Genomic DNA, 25,477 nt, shown 5'->3' with positions numbered 1-25,477 from the left:
GACAGGCTGGATAGGGAGCCCCTTGATGAGGATCAGGTGCCCTGTGATCGTCTTGGGAATGGTGGTAAAGGTCTAACAGCTTTTCTCTCTCGCTCTTTTTTTTTTTTTTTTTTTTTGTACTGGGGATTGAACTGGGTGGCACTCTACCACTAAGCTACATCCCCAGCCTTTTTTATTTTTCATTTTGAGACACGGTCTCCTAAAGTTGTTCAGGCTGGCCTTGAACTTCCGATCTTCAACTTACGATCTTCTTGCCTCAGCCTCCCAACTCACTGGATTAGAAGCTGGAACCACCTCCCACCTCACTACTCAAGCAGTCAGGAGGCCTGACTTGGTCATCTCCCCACAGGAGCAAGCCTCCCAGAGATCATGCACTTTGCCACAAGATTCAGGTTTAAAGCCTGTACAGGCTGAGCTGTCTCTATTGCCCTCTCCATACCAAGCAGAGCTGGGGACTCCCTGAGTGGCATGACAGTCCATTGATGAACCAGCCCCTGGGGACAGTGGAGCACAAGGAACAGAGAGTAGAGTGAGGATAACAGTGGGGGAGGTGGACTGAGGTTTCACTCCTCCTGCCCAAGGAAACTGCTTCCCACCTACTTCTTTCCCCAGGTCTGCCAAAGAGCTGGAGGTGGCCTTGGGGTCTGCACTTGGAAGATGTGTGTACCCGTTCTCCCCACCCTACGATGTTCACTGTGACCCAAACAATATACAATGCCTCCTCTCATTAGTTTTCTTGAGCATGTGACAGGCCAAGAGCAGCTGAGAGGGCTTTGAGGGTTTGGTTTGGGGAGAGGGGATTTCCAAGAGGCAGGAGTAAAGGGAGGCTCTGCTCTGCTGTCTGCTGACAAGACTGTGTAGATTTTTCTGGCCACAGGGTTTGGCCACCCCAGTTCAGCAGACCCTGCCAGCAACCCTGCTGTGGAGACTTTGTGGGGAGCAGTGAGGTAGAGCACACTGAGGGAATTTCCAGGAGAGAGCTAGAGCGTGAGGAAGAAAGCTGAACAAGGCCCTGAAGGTGTCTGGGGGTGGGGTTGGCTTCCACTTCCAGCTCTTCCCACCCCTGGCAGAGGCACCTCTCTGGGAAGGGCTCTTCTGTTTGAAGTTTGAACAAAGGAGTGAGGAAGCTGAAATCACCTGCCAGCTGTGGGCTCCTGTTCCACCTCTAAGGCTGGACGGTGACCTTGAGTGAGTCACTCCCTCCTCTGGGCTTCCTGTGACATCTCAGGACATGAACTTTCAGGATCCAGAGATGCTCACACTCTGGGAGCCCATAATAGATCAGCCACCTATAGCCCAAAGCCACTCTGTGCCAGGTCCTGTGCCAAGCAGGACCGAGTGAAGAACCAACTCCAGCTTTCAGGACATCCAACTAGTGAAGATGGAGATCCCTGAGCCCCACAGAACCCTGGAAAAGTCAGCTATCCCCAGCGCCCAAGAGCCTCCCCTGCCTGATTCTAGTGCTGCAATCTCTGGACTCCAGCTTCCCCTCATCCTTCAATTCTGTCTTGTGTCACTGCCTCAGGGAAACCACCTCTGTGTTCCTCTTTGGTTATACATTTTGACCCTTAATTACTTGTTCAGTGTCTCAAATTGTGAGGTTCATGAGGAGTGGGGCCTTGTCTCTCCTGTTCATCCCCAGAACAGTACCTGACACACAGCAGGCCCTTAGTATTTGTGAAATGAATGAGATTCCCTGTCCTGTCTGGACCTAAGGCAGACAATATCCACTCTTTTACGGGGCCAGGAGGAGATGGGCAGAACAGTCACCCTGTCACATTCTTGTTGAGGAATCCCAGACTCTTGTATGGAAACTACTCCACTATTGGATGTGTTCTATTGCAAAGGGAACCCTGCCTCCATTACACTGATCCAGGTCTCAGGCTAAGGATACTGAGATGTCCCTACTTCAAGAAAGTGGCCACAAAATACTGCCTGACCCCAAATCTCTCTCCTTCTTCTTCTTTTTTTTTTTTTTTTTTTTTTTGTGTGTGTGTGTGTATGTGTTAGTGTGTGGTACAAGAGATTGAACCTGGGGGCACTATACTACTGTGCTACATTGCAACATCCCCCAGCCCTTTTTAATATTTTCTTTATTAAATAGAAGATATTATTGTTAAAACAGGGTCTCACTAAGTTTCCCAGGTTGGCCTCAAACTTGTGGTCCTCCTGCCTCAGCATCCCAAGTTGCTGGGATTGCAGGCATGAGCTACCAAGCCTAGCCCCAACTCCAGACCTCATTAAGCACCCTGCTCTAGAGTCTGAGGGCAAGAATCTCCCAGGATTATCACAGGGATGAGGACACTGGAGCTGGGTCTTGAAGGATTAGTAGTTCACTGGACAGAAAAGTAAAGGCAAGCTAGACACCATGGAACACACGTAATCCCAGCAACTCAGGAGGCAGGAGGATTACGAGTTCAAGGCCAAACTTGGCAATTTAAAAAATAGGAATTAAGGAAAGGTCTAAGGTGTAGCTCAGTGGTAGAGCACCCCTGTACCCAGTACCATAAAAATAAATAAATAAATAAATAAATAGGCAGGGGAATAGCACAAAAGCATATAATGTGAAAATACAGTGTTTACTGAAAGGTAAACAGATTCCATCTGACCTCAGGCAAAGCGCCCCTCACTCAAAGAGACTCAGTCTTCACTTTGCTTCAGAGTTGTATAGGCACTTCCTCAGCAGGCAGAGTCCATTATTTATTCTGGACTCTCCTTACCCACCTTCCTAGGACATCCAGGCCATCTCTTGTCTGGCTGGCCAAGAAAGGCTCTCCTTTCCCAGTCACAGCCCCCACGCCTACAATCACCCAGCCCCATGAGCTTGCTCCTCCAGCTTGCTCTCAACCCCAGAGATTCCAAGAACCACAAGGGGTCTCAGAGGCCCTTAAATTCCGTCTGTGTCAAGACAGGGCCAGGCCATGTCTGGCTGAGAGTGGGATAGGCTTGTCCAAGGTCAAAAAGCAAAACACAGCTCAATCTCTGCTCTTTTCACAACCCATGCCAAGGACAGTGATCCCTCAGAGAATGGTCCTACTTTACAAATAAGGAAGCTGAGGGAACTTGGAGAGGCTGAAGTAGGTTCATGGGCTTAAGTCTACTAGGCCTGGCACGGTGGCTCCTAAATTCTCAGTATCAGAGCCATCCTCTCCCACCCCTCAGCCACTGCCCACTGCCCAAGAGGAACACTTGAGAGGGCTACACACCCCTTCCCCAAAGCTGGTCCTGTCCAAGTTCCACAGCCAGACACTGATCTAATGTTGTTGTTGTTGTTTTAGTACTGAAGATTGAATCCAAGGATGTTTAATCACGGAGCTATACCCCAGCCCTTTTCATTTTTTGAGACAGGATCTCATTAAGTTGCCCAAGCTGGTCTCAAACTTGGGATCCTCTTGCCCCAGCCTCCCAAGTCACTGGGATCATCAGACAACATATTACTTTGTTTGGGCAGTGTGGCCTTTGCAGGCAATGAGGCTCTGTTATTGCCACTCTGTCACACCACTTCTACAGGAGCAAAGACCTTGCCTGTCTTATTCTCAGGTAGTCTCATCACCTTCATTAATGTCTGACAATGCAAATTGAAGACTATTATGTTTTTTCAAATACATGAAGTTGAGTGACCTTGAGCGACTTACATCCTCTGAGGGCCTTTTCTTCCTTGATGGTAACTGCTTAACTCCCAAGTTGTTGTGAGGATAAGGGAAGACTGGTTCAGGAAAGTGCCTGGCCTAGGTCTGGCACGGAACAACCTTCATATTACTTCTCTTCCCCTATAAATAAGCCTTCTTCCACACCCTGCTCACCTCCTCCAGAAAGCCTCCTCTGATTATCTGCTGGGCTCCACTCCTGGCACCAGTCCCAGAAACGCTTCCTCCCCACACACTTGTCTAGTGTCCAGATGATATTTCTGGAAAATATGGATTCTCATTTGTTTGTTTTTAACTTTTTATTATGTCCAAGTCTTCCGGAAGAACAAAGGTAAGACTCCACCTTCTCTGAATTCTCCTTAGCAATAATCATCACCAGGGCATCTGAGGTGTAACCAAGTGAGCTGTTTTCCAAACATGGATCAGGATGAGCTTAACTAATGCCCAGGTCCTCAGCACCAGAACAGTGGAAAACTGCTACCATCTGGATCATGCTCCATAGTTCACAAAGCACTTGAATGTCTGTGACCTAATTGGATCCTTGAAACACCCTATAAAGCAGGATTTATTATCCCTACTTTACAAATAAGGAAGATGAGGTTTGGAGGGGTGAATAACCTGCCAGTATCAAGTAGTTGAGAGGGCAGCAGAATTGTTCTTGTCAGCTGCAGCACCTACTCCTTCCAGACTTGGTCCTTAGAGCTCAGGTGACTAAACTTATACCCTATAAAATCAAACTTAAACACAAAAGTAGCAACCCCTTGCATTTCTACAATGACTTTCCTATAATTTTCATATCTTCTCCTGTGAGAATCTTGGAAAGAGAGAAAGGTCACAGACTCATCAAGGCAATGTCCACAGGATCACCCTTAGGAGAAAGTCCTCTCTCTTCCCCATGAGACAGTAATGGAATCTGAGTTCACAGAGAAGTTCCCTGTCTAATGTCATGGGATGTTAGGACAATGTCAATGTCCTAGTAGCTGAACCAAAATTTTATTTTTTTTAATTCATTTTTATTGTAAACAAATGGGATACATCTTGTTTCTCTGTTTGTATATGAAGTAGAGGCATACCGTTTTTGTAATCATACATTTACCTAGGGTAATAGTTTTTGATTCATTCTGTTATTTTTTCTCTCCCCCCATAACCTGAGCCAAAATTTTAAACTCTCATTTGCCTGATTCTGATACCTTTCCCACTCTCTCAAGTTCCCTCACTTCTCCCTGAACTGTTTCTCATCTACAGAATGAATTGGATAAGATCTTTTAAGTCTCATTTCTCCTCTAGGTCCTTGAGAGAACCATGAAAATAGTAGCAGTTTTGGAGGCAGATGATTTGGGTTTAAAATCTCAGCTTGATCAAATCACTCCCTCACTGTCTCTGAGCCTCAGTTTTTCCAACTGTAAATGGGACCTCAAGAGATAATGGATGCCAGGCAATGGTAGCATACACCTGTAATCCCAGCGGCTCAGAAACTGAGGCAGGAGGATCAAAGTCTGCCTCAGCACCTTAACAAGGCTCTAAGCAACTCAGCAAGACCTGTTTCTAAATAAAAAATATAAAAAAAGGCTGAGGATGTGGCTCAGTGGTTAAGTATTCCTGGGTTCAATCCCTAGTACCAAAACAAAAAAGAGAGATAATGGATAAAGGGCTCCTGACACATCAGAATAATCAATAAGTGTCAGATTTCCTCTTTTCTAGCTAGAAGGGGTGGTGCATGCCTGTCATCCCAGCAACTCAGAATGCTAAGGCAGAAAGAACACCAGTTCCAGGCCAACCTCAACAATTTGGTGAGGCCCTAAGCAACTGTGCAAGACCCATCTCAAAATAAAAAATAAAAAGAATTGGATTTGTAGCTCAATGGTTAAGCACCTGGGTTCAATCCCAGAAGGCAGGAGGAAGGGAAGGAAGGAAAGAAGGAGGATAATGCCCTTAATATCTGACATCCTGGGAGTCTTCTATGTGTCCCTGCTTCCCACCTCCCCCAATCAATCTATTCAGAACAATCTCACTGAAAGAGTTAAGACTTCTTCTTCAGGCTTTCCCTTCCTGGCTGGGGTGCCAGTGGAGATTAGAGAGATCGGATTTTTTCTCTTAATAAACAGAAAAGAAGCTGGGCCAGGAAAGTGACAAGGAAACAATTGGAATAATAGGAGGAGGCTGAAGCAAAAGGGAACGGACTTCCCTCAGCCATACCTGGGGCCACCTCCAGACCTGGGAAACAACAGCTAAGGGCAGAGGGTGTGGCCCCTGCACGTGGACTCAGTCAGGCTGACCTGCTGCCCAGAAAGCCTAGAGCCACCTGATATCAAACACAAGGCAGAGGGAGGCCTGGCCATTGACCCAATGACCCCCAAAGTCAGGCAGCTGAAGCAAGGACCTTATAGGCTCAGCATTTCCAGCCCCCTGCCTCGAGGCTGGTCTCCTGGTCCACTGTCCAGGGTACACCACTAGTACACTAACCATCTGCCTGCCAGCCCTGACCATCTCAACACAATCCATGCAGCTCCAATTCTGACTCCTGTCCTCTTCAGTGAAATGGGAATGACTTCTCGATGAATCCCAATGAGGCAGCACTGGGATAGATCCCCACCTGTTAGGGCTGCCCAGGAAACATCCCTCACCCAAACCTTCCCGCAGGGCTTGGCCCAGCCATCCCAGACCCAGTGCCCTGGCTTCTATTTGTGACTGGGCCGCAGGGGAGCAGGGCCCTTATCCAAAAGGAAGATCAGGCCGGATGCAATCACACAAGAGGCTTTCCACCCTCTTCCTGACCCCTAAAGTGTTCCTTCTAATTCTCCTCCAAAAGAGGTAGTTAAAGGACACTGGGAGGGTAAACACAGGCGAATGGAATGGGCCCATACACCCGGCCATTTCCTCACCTCCAGCACTAAAGCAAGAGTATAGGAAAGGTAGACGTCCAAGGTTGACAAGCCCCAAGGGAGCCCCACTCTCTTGCACAGACTGAAATCCTCCCCCTCAAATGGAAGATAGAACTGGGGAAATGAGAGAACTAAATTATGGTCCAAAGTAAAGTGACCCTAGCGGGATGGGCCAGATGGGTCTCCCCTCCGTTGCCCATCCATCAGTCCAGAGGGGGAGCCCAGGGACTCAAGCTCCGAATTGGGAAACAGCTTCTGTATTTTAAGCACCCACCCCAGCCCGGGTACAGTCTCTCAGTTACAGCCTGAGCTCAGGCCTCAGTTTCCCCCATCTGTAAGCGTACTTTCAACACGAGCAAGTCCCTACCTGGGCTGGGGGAAAGAGTGATGGGAAGGGGCCGCGGGTTCCCAGATGGTGAGCTCACCACCCCAGGAGGTGGATGTTTGCGGTTTGGCCCAGGTGAGGGCGTGGGGGCGGGGGGAGTGCGCGGGAGGAAGAAGCTAAGACTGTTAACAACCTAAGGCATGCTATGCTCCAAGCTGGGTCCTTCGCGGGCTTAGAAATCCAGATCCACCTGGCGGGCAGACACTCTCCTTTTGCGTGCAGCCGACGTTCCAGACCCAGAAGAACCCCCGCCAGAGACCCAAGCCACCTGCCTGTCCCACTGGCCCCAGGCCAAAGTCAAGTCTCTGACCCCCTGACTCAGCAGAGGACAGAACCTGGGTGAGCCTGCGGGAGGGGGAACTGCCTCTCCGCCCCAGCCAGGCTGCCAGCACTTCCTGCTTAAACCAGGGTATCCCTGCCCTGACCGCTGATGTTGGAGGGGACGGGGGTTCTCCCCTCAGAGGTAGGCAGGCTGAGTCTGGAGCGCGGCGCAGGATGGGGGCGGTGGCCTGAGTCCTGGACTCCGGCTCCTCCGGCGCCAGTGTCTAGGCGGCCACCCCCTGCAACACACCGAGGACCCGAGCGGCGCCGCCCGCGCCGCACCCTCCCCGCCTCCGGTGCTTAGCCCAGGTGCCCGGCCGCCTTACCTCGGTTTTTGCCCTTGGCCCTCTTGGCCTTGTCGTCAGCCTTCTTGGCCCGAGGGACTGCCGGCTCGCCGCCCTCCGCCCCCGCCGCCTTCTTCTTGCGCCGCTTGCCCCGCAGCCAGCTGAAGGCGCGGCGGAGGCCCGATGCGCCCGAGCGGGACTTCTTCCTGCGCGGGGGGCCGCCCGGGCCCCCCGGCTCCTCGGCCGCAGGTGCGGCTGGGGGCGCGCGGGCCGCCATGGCGCGGCGGGAGGACCTGGCGGGGGTCAGGCCCCCTGCGGCGCGGCGCCCATGCGCGGGGGTGGCCGCCGGGGAGACGCGCCCGGAGAAAAGTTTGGGCGGCGGAGGCGAGCGAGCGAGCGAGCGAGCGCGGAGGGAGGGCGGGCCGGGCGGCGGGCGGGGCGCGGAGCGGCCGGGAGGGAAGAGCAGAGGAGGGAGCGGCCGCGGGCGGGAGCGGCTGCCGGCTGCCCCTCCCCGCCGCCGCGGGGCCGGGGAGGGCGAGGTCCGGTCCCGACAGGAGGTGGTCCCCGGGGCCCGGAGTGCAGCGCTCCACCGGGACCCGGAGGGCGGGGTCGCGTGGCGGGTCCCAGAGGGGGCGGAACTGAGGGTCTGTCCCGGAGGCGGCCCACAGGGTGCTGGGTTCTCAAGAGGGTGGTGGGGACCTGCGGATGAGGGGGAAGGGCTAGGGAAGGGGGAGCGAAATGCGGGGGTTGGACCCAGGCGAGCCTGGTATCCCGAGTTTGGTTCGGAAGAATGGAGCATTCTGGAATTCTTTTCCTGGAGCAAGGGAATTCGGAGAATTCTTTACAGGACCTGGGCAATATTGGCGGAGAGCGGGGGTAGGCGGCAGAAATACCTGAGTCCTCTGACGCCGCGGGCATTCCCCTGGCACCCGGAAGATGTCCCCTCTCTTCCTTATCATACCTTCCCCCAGGGGCCAACAATCCTCAGCCTCCTGTGTTCCCATTTCACTCTTGGGTGGCTAGGATAAGGATGATACTGCCTCAGTTTGCCCTTGGTCTAGGCTTTGATTCCCCAGGACACCAGCGTGTGGGTCAAGATTTCCCACTGAATGCTCAGCACTGATTAATTAGGGTGGATCTTGGGGCAGGTGAGAATATGTGACTGGAGAAGTTGGCAGGAAAGAAAAGCCTTTCAGAATCATGAAAATGCTGTGCTCGTTTCCTCCAGGCCTCTAGCGTTCTACTCTAGCTGACCAGGCCCTTTTTTGTCCACCAATTTCACAAATGAGCTTTGAAGGAAGCAGAGCAGAGTTTTTACCCTTTTGTACAAAAGGGAAATTAAGGCCAGGAAGGGATGGTGATTGCCCAAGAACTCAGAGGTGGGCAGCCTAAGAGGAGCATAGGGCCAGCTGTAGGTTTGGCACCCTAGGACCCCTGCTCTGGATTCTCAGAAGGGCTTTGTGATCACCCCACAGAGTTTGCATCACCAATTTGACCCTAGCCACACAACTTTCTCCTGGTTCTGGTCTCCATGAGGGCAGGGGCCTGTTTACTGTAGACCACTCACTGTAACACTGTAGAATGATTAAAGGGCAGAGCATGATTTCCCTAACCTGTGTTAACCCCTGAGTATTCCCAGAGGTTTCACAGTGCTGAACCTGGGCCATTACTGACCCTCCCTTCACCTGGGAGCCTGGGGCAGATCACTGACTATCTGGGCCCCAGTTTCCTGGTAACACCATTTAGATCAAGCCTGCAATCCCAGAGCACCCATTCCTGATAGGCGCTGGACCCTGCCCTAATGGTGTTCTTGGCTCAGTTTAGCCTTAACGTGAAGGACCCTTGGTGTCAAAGGAAAAGTGTTACAGGTGGCACTGAGGCTTATAGAGAGAGTGATTGCAGAGCCTTGATCTGTTGCATGAAGTCTGGATGCTTAAGGTAGGGAGGAGAGAAAAAGCAAACACATTCTGGCTTTTGGAAGAAATCAGCAGAGGAATATTGATTAATCTTACCCTACACCAACTCTTTCAGCATCTCTGCCCAGTGGCCTGGATTGGCTACATAATTTGCAGGGCCTTCATTAAAAAATAATTAATACCCACAAACTTGGGGCTGGGGATGCAGTTCAGTGACAGAGCACTTGCCTAGCATGTTTAGACCCTGAATTGATCTCCAGCACTAAAAAAAAAAAAAAAAAGTATTAAGAATTTCATGCCAGACAAGGTGGTGCACACCTGTAATCTCAGCAACTCAGGAGGCTGAGGCAGGATGATTATCGCAAGTTCAAAGCCAGCCTCAGCAGCTTACTGAGGCTCCAGGCAACATAGTGAGACCCTATCTCAAAATAAAAATAAAAAAGGCTGGGGACATGGCTCAGTGGCAGAGCACCCCTTGGTTCAATCCCAGGAAGGATTGGAGGGAAGGAGGGAAAGGAAGAGAAGGAAGGAAAATGAATTTCAAGAGGGCCCCAGGTTTGGTGATACATGCCTATGGTGGTCCCAGCTACTCAGGAGATAGAAACAAGAGGATTGTGAGTTTGAGGTCGGCTTGAGCAACATAGCAAGACCCTGCCCCAAACAAATAAAATTTTTAAAAAATTTTCAAGAGGACAACAGCAAAGTCCTTAACCAGCACAGGGCCTTTCTGAGTTCAGGGCCATGTGTGACTGCACAGTTCACATGCTTATGAAGTTGATTTGGAGGGGAAAGGGATTGTATCCCTTCATTATTTGGAATTCCAGTATCCAGAGCCTCATCCCCCATTCCCAGCATGAACCACCTCAACAGCAGCCTTAGCTCTTCCTCTTGTCCCCTGGCCTAGTGGGCAGACTGCTTCAGGGACTTGCAGCCTTGGAAGGGCTAACCTGTGCTCAGCTGCAGCAGAATCCTGCCCCTGGGATTAATGATTGCTCAGCTCAGCTACCTTTTTTCACTGGCTATACAGGCAGCTCAGGGAGCTGACTTCCCAGCAGTCCCTATCAACCAGGCCCAAAGTCCAACCTAGAGCCAGATTGTCACCTGATCCAGCAGGAAGTTGCCAACCTGTCCCTGGGGAGGAACCAGCAATAACCAGGCATGAGCAGCAGCCTAAGGACGCTCCAACTTTGCCCCACTGTTTTTGGAAAGCCCAGGACCACACCAATGTTGCCCTCACATACCCCAAACTGCTTGGAAGACCAGCCTCCCACAGATACCAGCTTTGTCCCCTGGGGGGCCCGGTCTTCTCCAGCACAGACTCCTCATTCCAGACTGGGCAGCCAGACCAAGGTGTGGCTGGGCCTCCCTCACTTCACAGGGAAGATCAGGAAGGGACAGAGAGCCTATGGATGAGAGTACCTGTGGCTTCCCTCCATTCTTAGACAATTGGAGGGGTTGGAATAGTAGTGGAGGGAGGGGGAGTCCTGCCAAGTTGAAGACCCCCAGCAAACCTTGGGGAGGAGGAACCCGATAGATTCCATCCCATAGCCAACATTCCTGTGTCCCCTAATCCGTGGTGCCTGGCATTTGTGGCTGCTGTGTTAACATTTCAAACTACCTCCCTGCTGAGGTCCTCTTTGATCCTCAGAGTATCTCTTAGAATCAGGCCCCAAGCCTCATTCCACCCATTCCCCCACCTCCTGCTGAGTTGAGAGGTATAACTTGCCCAGGGTGTTAGTGGTGTGTGGCTGGGTGGATATGCAGTCTTATGGGCCTCCTAGCACTGAGTTAGCGCCAGATTTCAGAGAATTTGAGAAGGAGGAGAAGAAATGAGGGAGCAGGAAAGAAGAAAGTCACCTGTTGCCACAGGTTGTGTTTGGGGTTATGTTTCTCTTTATTCTTTCAACAAATTTCACCTAAGTACAAGTTCTGTGTTCCAGACTTCAACAGATTTGCCACAGATAGATAATCAAGGATCAGACTGTGGTTCTCTTAGCTGTGGGCAATATAGCAAAGTGATTTCCAAATTGCCTTAACCGGTTCATGCTTATAGTTACAGCTAGTTGCAAGGTTGAGACAGAGAATCCTTTGAGCTCCATGACTTCAGGGCTTGGGCAACATATTGAGACTGGGTTTCAAAAAAATCACTTTTTCTGCTGGATGTGGTAGCCCACACTTGTAATCCCAGCAACTCAGGAGGCTGCAGCAGGAGGATCACAAATTTAAGGTCAGCCTCAGCAATTTAGCAAGGCCCTAAGCAATTCAGTGAGATCTATCTCAAAATAAAAAGGGCTAACGGTTTTGGGGGGGTAGCTTAGTGGTAGAATACTTGACTCACACATGTGAGGCACTCAGTGCTGAGGAGCACTGCATAAAAATAATAAATAAAAGAAAGGTATCGTGTCCATCTACAGCTAAAAATTAAAAAAAAAAAAAAAAGGTTCCTGATGTGGCTCAGTAGTTAAGTGCCCCTGAGTTCAGTACCTAGTACCATTAAAAAAACAAAACAAAACAAATCACTTTATCTTTTAGCAGAGGAAATTATTTTCCTTCCTCAAATAAAATCCACCCCAAATTCTGACAACTATAATGAATAAAAGCAGTATTTTATAAGAATAAATTTATTTTGTAAGTCAAAATATATAACCTTTACTTACCACAATGTAAATCAGTGACAGTCTCCTCTCTCTTCAGAGGCAGAAGCAACGCGGCGGAGACGGTAGCGACTAGAGGACGCAGCTTGTTGAGCCTCCTCAACAAGCCCAAGAGTGAGATGACCCCAGAGGAGCTACAGAAGCGGGAGGAGGAGGAATTTAACACAGGTCCGCTCTCTGTACTCACGTAGTCAGTCAAGAACAACACTCAAGTGCTCATCAACTGCCGCAACAACAAGAAACTCCTGGGCCGTGTGAAGGCCTTTGACAGGCACTGCAACATGGTGCTGGAGAATGTGAAGGAAGGAGATGTGGACTGAGGTCCCCAAGAGTGGCAAGGGCAAGAAGAAATCCAAGCCAGTCAACAAGGACCGCTACATCTCCAAGATGTTTCTGCGTGGGGACTCCGTCATTGTGGTCCTGCGGAACCCCCTCATCGCTGGCAAGTAGGGGCTCCTTCCCACTGTCAGAACTTGCTTCCCTGTCCTGTGAAGACCTGCTCTTTGTGATCGGAATAATAAAGCCCTGTTTTTTGTTTTTTGTTTTTGTTTTTAAAAAAAAAAAAAAAAATCAGTGACAACATGTTGATAGACTAAAAATGTGAAACCCTGACTTATGGTTTTAACTAAGTGCCAGGGTTCAATTTATTTCTGCAGCAGTTTTAGTTAGTAGGTAATTAGAAATTACTGAGTCCCATAGCTAAGCAGATGCAAATGGGAAAAGTTTTAACAACTTCTAGAAGTATCAGAAGTTTTATTTTGAAGTATGCACAAAAACAAGTTACTTAGCTAACCGAACTTAGCATCTTCTCAAAAATTAGCACAGAGCTTCATGCAGTGGTTCACCTGTAATCCCAGTGAATTGGGAGGCTGAGATAGGAGGATTGGGAATTTGAGGTCAGCCTCAGTAACTTAGCAAGGCCCTGTCTCAAAATAAAAAGTAAAAGGCTGTGGAGGTAGCTCAGTGGTAAAGCTCCCCTGGGTTTCATCCCTAGTAGTACCCCTCCAAAAAATAAAAAAAAAAATTAAAAAAACAAAAAAAAAACAATGTGTGTGTGGAAGTATTTGAGCGTGTTGGGGTACAGAGGTACGGTGCACACATGCAGAAGCCTCACTAACTCATCCTAATCACTCACCCCCATCCCAGCACTGGGCACAAAGAGGGCCCCAGGAAACCACTGAGCTGCCCAAGTTCTAAGGCTGAGTCGGGTTGCCATGGAGATATGCTTTGTTTCCCCAGCTCTCTGGCTGCATCTGACAGACACAGAAAGCTCAGCCAGATGGACACTGACCTAGGCCAACAGAGCAGGGATTTCCTGACCCTGAGCTTCAGAAGTCTCCCTGCTCATAGAGGAGAGGGGCTCAATTCTCAGGAAACAGGGAGATGGCCAGCCTGGCTTGCAGCTGGAAAGATTTCCTGTAGGGGACTGTTAGGAGAGGCCCTCCCTAGGTGTTTGCAGACACCCCTCCACCAGTCCTGGGCAGCAGGACTGGCCCTGTGCCCAAGGGCAGGGCTAGGAGGGAAACACCCATACCCAGGGTTTTCTGGAAGGTGGAAGAGGGATCAAAAAGTGGGGGCAGAGCTCCCTGCCCATGATCAGAGGGAAACAGCTGGATGTGGATTCTCAGAGACACCTGCCCCACTTCCCATCTACACAGGAACCTATACAAACACACTAATTCACACTGGCACATCCAGATATATGGCTACTAACATACAGATCCAGATACACATGGGCACAATTCAGATACCCATAAATACTCAAGTACGCTGAAACAGACTGACATCTTAACACCCATAAACAGACAGAAACATCCCGAAACACACACTCAGAGGCACACATGTGTGCACACATCGCTAACACACCCAAACAGGCCCAGTGACACAGGCACACACTGATATACAACTGTACACATTTCCAGATGCACAGATACTAATTGATACAAAAACAGGGTATACACAGATGCTCAGCAGCCCATAAACCACAGAAGGAAATGTATACAGACTAGTTACATAAACAGATACACAGAGACAAACAGTTACAAGTAAAAACACAGATCCAGGCAATGGAAAGAAAAGGGAAGGGAACTAATAAGTGGTGAGGGCCAATTCTGCAGCAGGCAGCATAAAAGGAAGTTTATCTGTCAGATCTTTTTAAAATCCTTCCAATAGTCTATGAGGTTGGTAGCACCAGTCCCACTTTGCACAAATGTGATTATATGGAAAATATACATGCTTGGGCCAGGGATGGAGATCAGTGATAGAATACTTTCCTAGCATGCAAAAAAAAAAAAAGTGTGTGTATATATACATACATATATACATATACACACACATGTATACACATGCTTATAAAAGGCTCAAGCAATGCAGAAATAAGTAGGATAAAATGTGAATGTTCCCCTTCACACATACCTTCCCCACCCCACCCAAGCAGCTACCAACCCTAGTGAGTGGTATATACCCTTCCAGACTTTTTCTGTGCATTTGCACATAAGCACGTATAGATACTACCAATGGGAACATTTTCCACAAAACTGACTCAATAAGAAATCTGACCAAAGTCATACGGCTAGTTAGTAGTTGAACTGGGATTTGGATTTAGCTCTGGCTCACTCCAAAATGCCCTTTCTGCTGCCTCAGCCCACAGACAAGCAGACAACCGCAGAGACAGATTCACAAAGGGGAGGCCCAGGGGCAGGGGGATGGGTGGCACCTCTGGGCTGGAAAGGAAAGGAAGTTCTACTGCCTGTTTGCCAGCTTCATCTTTCTGGGGCCCAAGTCTCAGTCCTGTGGGTGGCTCCTCTGGCCAAAGGTATTGTCCCTGTCAGTTCCCATGAAGGGACAGACATATTCCTGGGACAGGGATCTTTGAATCATTAACTCCTAGGTGAGCTTCTAGGAGGTGACTAAATGCACAAGGCTCCAGCCCCTAAGACCATCATAGCTGTTTCTCCAGGTCTCCTGACTCCTCTCTACCCCTAAATTCCTTCCTATTGTCTCTTGGGGCCTTCACTGTCCAGCCCCAGTCCTCATCTCTTCATTTTTTCATTAGCAAAGCATTTCTCATCCTTTAGGACCCAGCTCCCATGTCCTCTGTGGAACCTCCCAAGTTCAGCAGAGATCCTGCCCTAAGTGTATGACATCATTGCTTCCCTTAATCTTCATAATAGCCCGGAGGAAGTCAGAACTACTGTTCCGTTTTACAGATGGTTAAGTGGAGGCCCAAAGCATTTAAAATCACTTCTTCAAGTTATGATTTCCTCAAAAGTCAGTCCTTGGCCAAGCCACACACAATTACATTTAGTGAACATCTTTTCCATTGCTCTCTCCTGGCCACAGCACAGGCCCTAAGATCAAGGACTGGCCTCCATCTCAGCATCGATGGTACCTGCACAGATTTGGTGCAATGGGGAGAGCTCAGAGAATGATTGTTGAGGTGGAGGACTTGTCTACCCACTTACTGTTCCCCTGAGTGGCAGAATGAGAAAGGACAGCAGAGATGTGCTGGGTGGCTGGAGTACCCTGGGAGGGTCCCTGCCAGCTGGTACTCTCCCAGGAAGAAACTGAAGGCAAGAGTCGCTGAGGATCTGGCTGTAGCCCCCTGGATTCCAGAGATGGCTGTGTAGACCTTGCTGGAGAAGTGGGTGTATTCTGGCTCTTCCACATCTCCCTTCAGTTAGGATCTCTCAGCCAATCTGTCATTAAATATTTACTATTTCCCACTCTGCTCAGCTTGGTGCTAGGCCCTAGAGGAGGGGACAGGAGAGAAAGGGACAGGAAACTGTCTGTAGTAATTGTCACTTAGTAGGCACCACAGAATTCTCCCAGACAGCTCTGCAGTTTGAGTTCTTAGCTTTATTTTGTAGTTGAAGAAGTGAGATTCAGAGGGGACAGACACTGAGCCAAGGTCACAGGACCAGGGAGCCAGGAGCCAGAGTCAGGTGTGTGCATCCTTCCCCTGCATCCTGCACCCCACCCCCAGCCCCAGAGGATGTGGGCCCAGCTAGGAGGAGGCTCCGTCAGGCCATTTTTGAGGTGGGGCTGTGGCTGGAACACAGCCTACCCTGGTGGATTTTCTACAATAACAACAGTTTGCGTTTATCTAGCACTTTCCCTTCCATTAGCTCATTCGGCCCTCCCCAGCATCCCCGTGGGTGCCTATTATTATCTCCACTGACAGATGAGAGATGGAAGCTCAGTGAGGTTAAGTGACTTTCCCAAGGTTGCACAGCCCAGGCGTGGTACAGCAGGAGTAAACTTTTGGACCCTAACATTACCTTGGGGGACTGGGGATGTAGTTCAGCCATAGAGTGCTTGCCTAGCATGCATGAGGCCCTGGGTTTGACCCTCAGAAATACACACACACACACTCACTCTCTCTCCCTCTGTCCCCCATCCCCCGCCCTGGACTCTGCTGCCTCTATTTCCTTCTGCCCTATCCAGCATCCCCCATACTGCCCCTAGGGAGTTCTCTAAAATACTAAAGTGAAAAGTTAGAGCTGGTCATGGTGGCACATGCCTGTAGTCCCAGCTACTCGGGAGGCTGAGCCAGGAGAATCACTTGAACCCACATGTTTGAGACCAGCCTGGGCAACTTAGTGAGAGAGTCACAAAAACAAACAAAACAAAAGTGAGCCCCAGTCTCTGCCCTCTCTCCTACCTCGCCCTGCCACACCTTCACCTATGGCTGACTCCATGGCTCTCCCTGACTCATCCACCTTTCAAACGCCTGTGCAGCCCACAGAAGCCAACCCAGCTGCTACCACCTCTAGGAAGACTCCCAGGATTGACCCCATCAGATTTGTGCTTTCTTTCTAAGTGCATAATGTCCTCCATACAGATCTCTACCAGAGCAATTATTTTATTTTAAATATTTATTATTTTATATTTTATTTTATTTTATTTTATTGGTATTGGCGATTGAACCCAGAGGCACTTTATCACTAAGCTACATTTCCAGCCTTTTTAAATTTTTTTATTTTGAGATAGGGTCTTTCTGAGTTGCTGAGGCTGGTTTTGAACTTGCGATCCTCCTGCCTCAGCCTCCAGGGTTACTGAGATTACACTTGTGTGCCACTGTGCCTGACTATTAATTTGTTTACTTTGGTACGGGGGATTGAGCCCAGGGGCACTCTACCACTGAGCTGCATCCTCAGCTCCTTTTATATTTTATTTTGAGACAGGGTCCCACTAAATTACTGAGGCAAATTTGCGATCCTCCTGCCTCAATCTCCTGAGTTACTTGGATTACAGGTGTGCACCACCGTGTCCAGCTTACATTGTCCTGTCTGTTCCCCATAAGGTAGGTAATATCAACCCATTTGATGGAGGAAGAAACTGAGGCTCAGAGAAGTAAACTAACTTACCCAAGATTACACGGCTAGTAAAAGGTAGTCAGGATTTGAATCCAGATCTATAAAATACCAACATCCATGTACAAAATCTCTCTTCCATATGGTAGTATAGAAAGAACTGAATTACAGAACACATCCCTCTAAGGAGGAGAGTGGAACTGGTCATGGTGACACACACCTGTCATCCCAAAGACTCAGAAGGCTGAGACAGGAAGATTGAAAAATTGAGACTAGCCTGGGCAATTTAACAAGACCCTGTCTCAAAATAACAAAATAAAAAGAATTAGGGGTGTAGCTCAGTGGTACAGTGCCACTGGATTCAATCCCCCCAGTCCTCCCCACCCACCAAAAAAAAAAAAAAAAAAAAAAAGAGAGAGAGTGGGGAGAAGCTGTCTTGGAACTGTCCAAGAGATAGAAGGGAAAACAGCCAGGTGACATTCATCCAAGGCGAAGAACAGAACTCCTAGAAGGGGCAGGTCAGAGGTGTTTACTGTCACTGAGAGATCAAGCTGAGCTGGGTGAGGGATTTGGCAATTAGGAGGCAAGTTTCCAGAGAGCTGTCTCCATGCGCAGGCACATGGAGTGGTAACAGGGCCTGCAGAGAGGGAGGTGAGGAAGCGGAGGTGGTTGGCTGGAAAGGAGAGGAGAGTAAAGGGAAGGAAGGGAGCACCCTGAGTCTGCAGGTCCAGGAGGCTGGGCCGATGGATTGGGCTTGTCTGGAAATATTGGGGATGGGATATGAGCATCTGGGCATTTTAGGTTGAGTAAGTGGATAAGGACACACGTAGACAAGGACACCTGCACCCTCAACTTCTCTGGACAGCATCCGTCCCACCATGCCCACCTTGCTGGCCAAGCCACACTATCCTCATTCTTCCTCCTCCCCTCTCCCTTTTTCCCTCTCCCTCCACTGCCCGCATCCCATTGCTCCCCTGAGGTTGTCAGGACCAATACCCCCTCACCTCAATCTGCTGTCTCACCCTCCCTGGCCCAGCCTGATGAGGCAGACAGGGAGGAGTCTCCAGGCAGGAAAGAGCTGAGTCACCCAGCAGCACATCTGGTCTCAGATCTTGATACCCAGCTGGAAGGGGCAGGAAGGAAGAGGGAACCTCCCCCACAAGCTCTCCTGGCCAGTCCTGGCCATTGCCAACTGTGTGGGGCAGGCTGGAAAAGAAGCTTCTGTCATGTTAGCCGCCAGCCCTTGCTGGGCTGCTTCACCCACTGCAGGGGTCCTTTTCCCTGGAACAGCCTGGAAGTAGGGTTGATTGACTCCAGTTCACAGGTCAGATAACTCAGGGAGACTACCTGGCTTACCCAAGTTCACCCAGAGCTGGAGAGCTGGCCCCCTGGGGTCCCATCCCTGTCCTGGGCACACAGGAGAGGGCTGTATTCAGACAGGATGAAAGCCTGAGGGCCTCAGGCCCAACAACAGGACTTGACTGCAAACCTGGGTGGCAAGAGACACCGGGTCTATGCTCCTCCTAAAGAGCCCCTTCCCAAACCTTCCCAAAGTCATCGTGGAGGGAGGGCTGTCCTTCCACCCCACCCCCAAGCACACACAGCCCTGCCCTCCCTTGCTGGCCCTGCTCTGAGATCTCATTCCCTAGCCTCTCCCCACCCCTCAGCATGAAGGTGACCTTCACGCAAGGAGGTAACCTGCCATCCTGCACCCTGCTGGGGCACAGTGTTCCCATTGTCCTGAGCAGAGAGCAGTGTCCAGGTCTTGGGGAGGGGCACAGATCATGCCAGGACCTCTGCTTCCTCTCCAGACTACTCAGCAGCCTTCTCTAAGGCATGGGCTGTTTTTCACACATCTAGTATGACAATGGGCAGTCACTTCCCTCTTCCCAGAATTTGGCATCCACATATATCGTACAGAAAATCATACAAATCCTCATTTTTTTTTTTTTTTTTTGTAGGCCCAGACCACATCCCTATGTTACCTTTTATTTTGTCAGTACTGGTAGCAAACTCAGGGCTTCCTGTTTGCTGGACAAATGCTCTACCTCTGAGTTATATCCCCAGTCTTTTTTTTTTTTTTTTTTTTTTTTTTTTTGAGACAGGGTCTAAGTTGCCAAGGCTGACCTTGAACTTGTAACCCTCCTGCCTCAACCTCCCAAATAGTTGGGACTACAGGTTGGTGCCAGTCCCAATTGATGTTAACTTTGTTTTTTCTTTTTCTTTTGGCATTGGGGATTAAATTTGGGGCCACTTCTTTACCACTGAGCTACAGTCTCAGCTCTTTCTATTTTTTATTTTGAGATAGGGTCTTTCTAAGTTGATGAGGGTCTTTGCTGATTTGCTGAGGTTGGCTTCAAACTTATGATCCTCCTGCCTTTGCCTCCTGAGTAGCTGGGATTACAGGCATGTGCCACCACAACTGGTTTTGATGTTAACTTTTGACTGATTTAATTATATATAATGTGGGCTAGTGTCACAACTGTGCCACTTAACTGTGTGACATTGGAATATATATCTGAGACTTCCCTGAGTCTTAGTTTCAGGGAATTTGAATTGGGAATGATGGTTGCCACCCACATTCTCTGCCAAAAAATTAAATGAACAAACATAAAATAAAATAAAATGGCATTAACAATAATATTTCCTTCTCAGAGTGGTTGTCAGGATTGATTTAGATAATGCCTAAAGCAGTTTTTTAAGCCAATATTATTTTTGAGGGATTTCTAATCACAAAATTAACTCATGCACAAAAGAAATTTTGGTAAATGCAGAGAAGTTGTAAAGAAAGTCACCAGTAATTTGACTTAGAAATAACTTTGTGTGGGCTGGGGCTGTAGCTCAGTGACAGAGTGCTTGCCTAGCATGTGAGGCACTGGGTTCAATCCTCAGCACCACATAAAAATAAACAAATAAAATAAAGGCATGCTGTCCATTTACAACTACAAAAAAATTTAAAAATTAAAAAAAAAAGAAAAGAAAAGAAAAGAAATACCTGCACGTGTGTGAGAGAGAGATACTGGGGATGGTACCCCAAACCTTGAACACACACTAGGTAAGTGCTCTACCGCTGAGCTACATCCCCAATCCTGGAAGTGTAGTTTTCCAATTATATTTTAACCCAAAGTAGAATTACCTTTTCTCATCAGGGGAATGACCCATGTGTTTCCAGGAGGCAGATCTTCTCTGGGCCTCCATTTTTCTGTCTGGAAAGGAAAGAGTAGAACTAATCAGGGAAGACACATAGACTTAATCTTACATGCCAGGGCTGGAAGTGTAACTCAGTGGTGAGCACTTGCCTAGACTGCATGAGGCCCTGGGTTCCATATCCAGCACTGAGAAAAAAAAATATTTAGACATAATCTCACATGCCACCTACTGCCTCGAATGAAGTACCTCTGGGCTCATAGGGAAAGTGCCATGATCAATCAATCAGTCGTGTCTGCCATGAATGTCGAAAGTAGTGGTAGTATGTATATGCTAAGTAGCCTCCATACACAGTCTAAGAAATCCCAAGTACCACTTAGGATTGAACCCAGGGCCTTGTGCATGTGAGGCAACCACTCTACAAACTAAGCTATATCCCCAGCCCTGGGAAGGAGATTCTTACCTCTTCTCCCACCCCAGTCCTGTCCTCAGCATACTTCTGGGATCTAGAACCCGAACTAGATCAAAAAGGATGTGTCTCTACCTCACATCCTACACTGTTGTACCTTCTCTGCAGAGCTCAACCAAGACTCTCAGCAAGTGGGACTCAAAAGAGAATGACCTTGCTTGGCACAGTGGCACACGCCTATAATCCCAGCAATTTGAGAGACTGAGGTAGGAGAATTGCAAATTCAAAGCCAACCTCTGCAATTTAGTGAGACCCTGACCAATTTAGCAAGATCTTGTTTCAAAATTTAAAAAATAAAAAAAAGGGGGTGGGGCGCTGGAGAGATGCTGCTCAGTGGTTAAACGCCCCTGGGTTCAATTCCTGGTAACAAAAACAAAACAAAACAAACCAGGGAGATCTTAGCACAAGGCACATGGCACAAGCATATATAATCCCAGTGACTCGGGAGGCTGAGGCAGGAGAATTGCAGATTCACGGTAAGCCTCAGCAATTTAGTGAGACCCTGCGTGACTAAAATTTTTTAAATAAAACATTTTTTAAAAGAACTGGGATGCAGTGCAGTGGTAAAGTGCCCCGGGTTCAATCCCCAGTGTCCCAAACCAAAAAATAAATAAATAAAAAAGAGATAGAAGGGATGTATGCAAATAGCATGCATTGGAGCCATTCCTCACCAGCCAGGCTTGGATATTTGAATATTAAATAATCCTATGCAAACGAATGCACATGAGCTGTTCTTTGGGCAACAAGAACCCTGCCCAGCCGGAGTAGATGGGGCCAATGTCCAGACAGCCCTTCCTGTAGGTGAGACAGGGCAGTACCATTGAAGGATGGGCTCAGTGAGGAGTGAAGACTTAGAGAGCTGGGGACCCTGGGGTTGGGGTGGGCTTAATCATTGGTAAAAGAGATGGGCATTTCATGATGAAGAAGGTGCTAGAAAGGAGTCTACTGAAGGAGAAGTCACAAGGGTCAAGTCTTGTATTTATATATATTGTCTTGTCTTTTTCTTTTTTCTTTTTTTTCCCTTTCTGGTGCTGGGGATTGAACCCAGTGCTCTACCACTGAGCTACATACCCAGTCCTTTTTCTTTTGAGACAGGCTCTTGTTAAGTTTCTCAGGCTGACCTCTAGTTTGTAATCTTCCTGCTTTGTTAGCCTCCTGTGTTACTAGGATTACTGGTGTATGCCATAGTTGTTGGCTCTTGCCCTGTCCCAAGGATCTGAGGCGTGGACCCACTACTCCCAGTCCTGGAGGCTTGCCAAGGGATTTAACCTGAGGATATAGTGGCATATCCTTGAGGTCCTAGAGAGGGCCCCCTTTGTACCTAGGATTCCATATGCTTTCCTGGAATCTGCCTCCAGCCTATAGGATACCAGAGATAAGAGGAACAAAAACCTGGGAGGATGGGGTTGTAGCTCAAAAGTAGAGTCCTTGCCTAGCTGCATGAAGCCCTGAGTTCTATTCAGCACACACACACAAAGAATGAAAGAAACCTAGGAAAGACTTCCTTGCAGTCCCAGGCCCCTGGGCCAGACCTCCCTGACCTTTAGGGCTCACTCCCAGTTCTGGTCCCTAGTCCTTAAGGCCTCGCAGTTTGATGCTCAGGACTTCTTGGTGTGGCCTGTCAGGTCCCTCCCCAACAGACACAATCTATAGATTCCATGCAGTGTTCAGAGGAGTGCCTGATGCCAAGGTGGCCAGCCACTGTCCTCAAAGTCAAACTGAGTCAAGTCAGCCCTGGGGCCGAGCAGTTCACAGAGTCTCTGCCATACCACACAGCCACATCCTTGCCTTCACCATGGCCCTGGGCACAGGCCCTGAGATGGAGGAGAGAGACCAAGGGATCAATAAGAACCTGGGAGGAGAGCCCAGCTGAAGGCTGTCTGGCAGATTCCATGGCCATTCTGGCTGCACTGCTGGAGACCTGCAGCTGAGATGATGTTGCAGGCAGAGTCCCCTCCCTCCAAGACTGCCAAGACTGGACCCAGGAACTAGAGCCCAGAGCCTGGCCCCACCCTGGTCCCTGAACAAGAGCTGTTCTGTGCACACCCTCCACCCCCACCCCACCCTTCAGGCCAGGCCAGGGTCAGGCAAAGCCACCCGTGGAGCTGGAAACAGGACACCCAGGCAGTAAGGGAGCAAGGGAGAGAGGCTGTGAGACCCACCAGGGTCAGGGATGTACCAGCAGACCTGCTGGCAGGGAGGCTGTGTGTTTACACCCGAGTCTGGGGTGGCACCAGAGAGCTTCAAGTGCACCTGGTATCTCTGTGACACAGAGAAACAGATCCATGTGAGGGACCCAAGCTTTGGCACGGAATTGTGGAGGTACAGGATACAGACTGATGGTGATCCTGAAGCACCCCAGCCAAGAAGGCAGGAATCGGAGGACCCACTGCAAGCCCATGGCCTTGCAGAGCCCCAGGGCTCCTGGCTGACTTCATTGACTCGTCCATCAACAGCCTCTGGGGCTGTTGGCTCAGTGGTAGAGCACTTGCCTAGCATGTGTGAGTCTCTGAATTTGATCTCCCATACCGCAAAACAAAAACCAATAAAACCTCTGAAACTCCATCCTGCCAGGCCTGTGTTGGGCACTGGGACAAAGGTACTGTCCTCATCCTCATGGAACCAGCAGAAATTAGGGTCTGAATTTGAGGAGTGGTTTATGTCTTTGGTGCCTGTCCTGTCCACATCTTTTCTGAGGGTTTCTCAGGTCATCATATTCTGAACACAGTAACCCAATTGCCCTAGGCAAGGTAGACAAGTGCTCTAGAACCAAGCTACACCTCTGCCCGCCAGCCCTAGAGACGTGAAGCAGCTCACCTAGGGTCACACATTTAAGAAGTAGCTGAGCTAGCATTTTAATCCAGGCCTCTTTGGCTCCAAGGCTCATTCAGCTAAGAGCAGTAGTAGAAGGTAGAGGGTCAGTTCAGGGCTTACTGGCTTCCAGGACCAGAAAGAAGGGAGGAGAGCATGAGGTATGGTAGAGCTCCTGGGCTGCGTCACCCAGAGCTGAGGTGACACAGTCTCATGTGAGCCTCAACAGCAGTCCCTGCAGGACTTCCTGTTCTAACCAGAGTCCAGCTCCCTGCCATGCCCCACCCCCCAACTAAAGGGCTGGGGTTAGAGGAAAACATGAATAGGTGGACCCAGACTTGAGCACCTTCCCACTGGCTGGTCACAAGGGTCTAAGATTCCACCATTCTACCAACCTCTGTCTGTCAGAACTCCCGGTTCCTGGCTCCCTTCTGGGATAGGTATGGAAGCAGGGACAGTGAGACAAGGGGCCAGTAGGAGGTATGAACGGCAGGTCCCTGGGGAAGGCTAAAACCTGTTTTCTCACCGATTACCCTCTTTTATTCTCCCAAAGCTTCTAGGGCAGACATTTCTCCCTTATTTCTGATAAGGAAACTGAAGCTCTGAGAGGCAGATACACAGGAAAAGCAGGCCTTGGATCTTGTGTTTGAACTTCAAGTCCAGGGCTTTACCATATGTAGTTTCCTCTGGCTCCTGAGGCTGGCTTTGGCTGGTGGAGGAGGCCCGAGAGGCAGGGATGTGCAAAGCAGGATTCATTCTGCTCTTTTGAGTGGTTGCCTGGGGAGAGGCCTGAACCTCCCCTTGGGTGGAGAGAAAGCAAGCTGGGCAAGAAAGAAACTGCTTTTTTTTGTTTTTGTGCTAGGAACCAAACCTTGTGACACATGCATGCCAGACAAGAACCTTATCACTGAGCCACATCCCCAGTTAGTTTAAGGGACTACTTTTAAAAGCAGGAAACTCTGGAGGTGCCCAGGAAGCGGTGAATCACCAAGTAGGGAGGCGGGCACCGGACTGGGCTTCTGTCTCTCTCTCTCTTTCTCTCTCTCTCTCTCTTTTTTGGTACTATAGATGTTTTACCACTGAGCTCTGAGTTACATCCCTGCTCCCCCGCCTCCCACTGCTTTTTTTTTGGTACTGGATTGAATCCAGAGGCCCTTTACCACTGACCAAATCCCCAACCCATTTTATTTTTTGAGACAGGGTCTCACTAAATTGCTTAGAACCTCATCAAGTTGCTGAGGCTGACTTTGAACTTGTGATCCTCATGCCTCGGCCCCACCCCCACCCCCAGGGGAATCACAGGTGCGTGCCACCACACCTGGTACAGCCACAACCAACGTTACTTTTAACTCATGTCTGTACACATGAAGGCACACTCTGACAGGCATGTTCACCACACTCCCACATACAGCACCAGCAAGAAACCTCCCCCCCACACACACACCCACACAAACACACTTGTACTGTCAAGTCCACTTGCACAGACGTTCATACTCCTGCACATCCAGGGAAGTCTGCTCCTACACAGGGGCACACAGAGAAGCACATAGGCATTTATACATTCTTTTTTTTCCTGGTACTGGGGATTGAACCCAAGGGTGCTTAACCACTGAGTCACATCCCCAGCCCTTTTTTATATTTTATTT

At 49.4% G+C, this 25,477-nt stretch overlaps 1 protein-coding gene and 1 pseudogene across 2 annotated transcripts in view; one reads left to right on the top strand and one right to left on the bottom strand.

Moving 5' to 3' along the window:
* Positions 1-8,071, bottom strand: part of NHSL3 (NHS like 3) — a 29,880-nt gene extending 21,809 nt beyond the window's left edge. Inside the window, exon 1 of the mRNA XM_079152154.1 lies at positions 7,562-8,071. Within this exon, the coding sequence (XP_079008280.1) occupies positions 7,562-7,796 (235 nt within the window). The 5' untranslated portion in view covers positions 7,797-8,071. The remainder of the gene's footprint in view (positions 1-7,561) is intronic.
* A 4,122-nt stretch (positions 8,072-12,193) lies between these two features.
* LOC306645186 (small nuclear ribonucleoprotein Sm D2-like) lies at positions 12,194-12,646 on the top strand (annotated as a pseudogene). Its single transcript has one exon. The product of its transcript is annotated as a small nuclear ribonucleoprotein Sm D2-like (transcript).
* The last annotated feature ends 12,831 nt before the right edge of the window (positions 12,647-25,477 follow it).

This window comes from Sciurus vulgaris (genome assembly GCF_902686455.1).
Source record: "Sciurus vulgaris genome assembly, chromosome: 1".
In the NCBI taxonomy this organism is placed as follows: Eukaryota; Metazoa; Chordata; class Mammalia; order Rodentia; family Sciuridae; genus Sciurus; species Sciurus vulgaris.
Note: the sequence above shows the minus strand (reverse complement) of the source record. Positions and strands in the feature narration are given on the sequence as shown.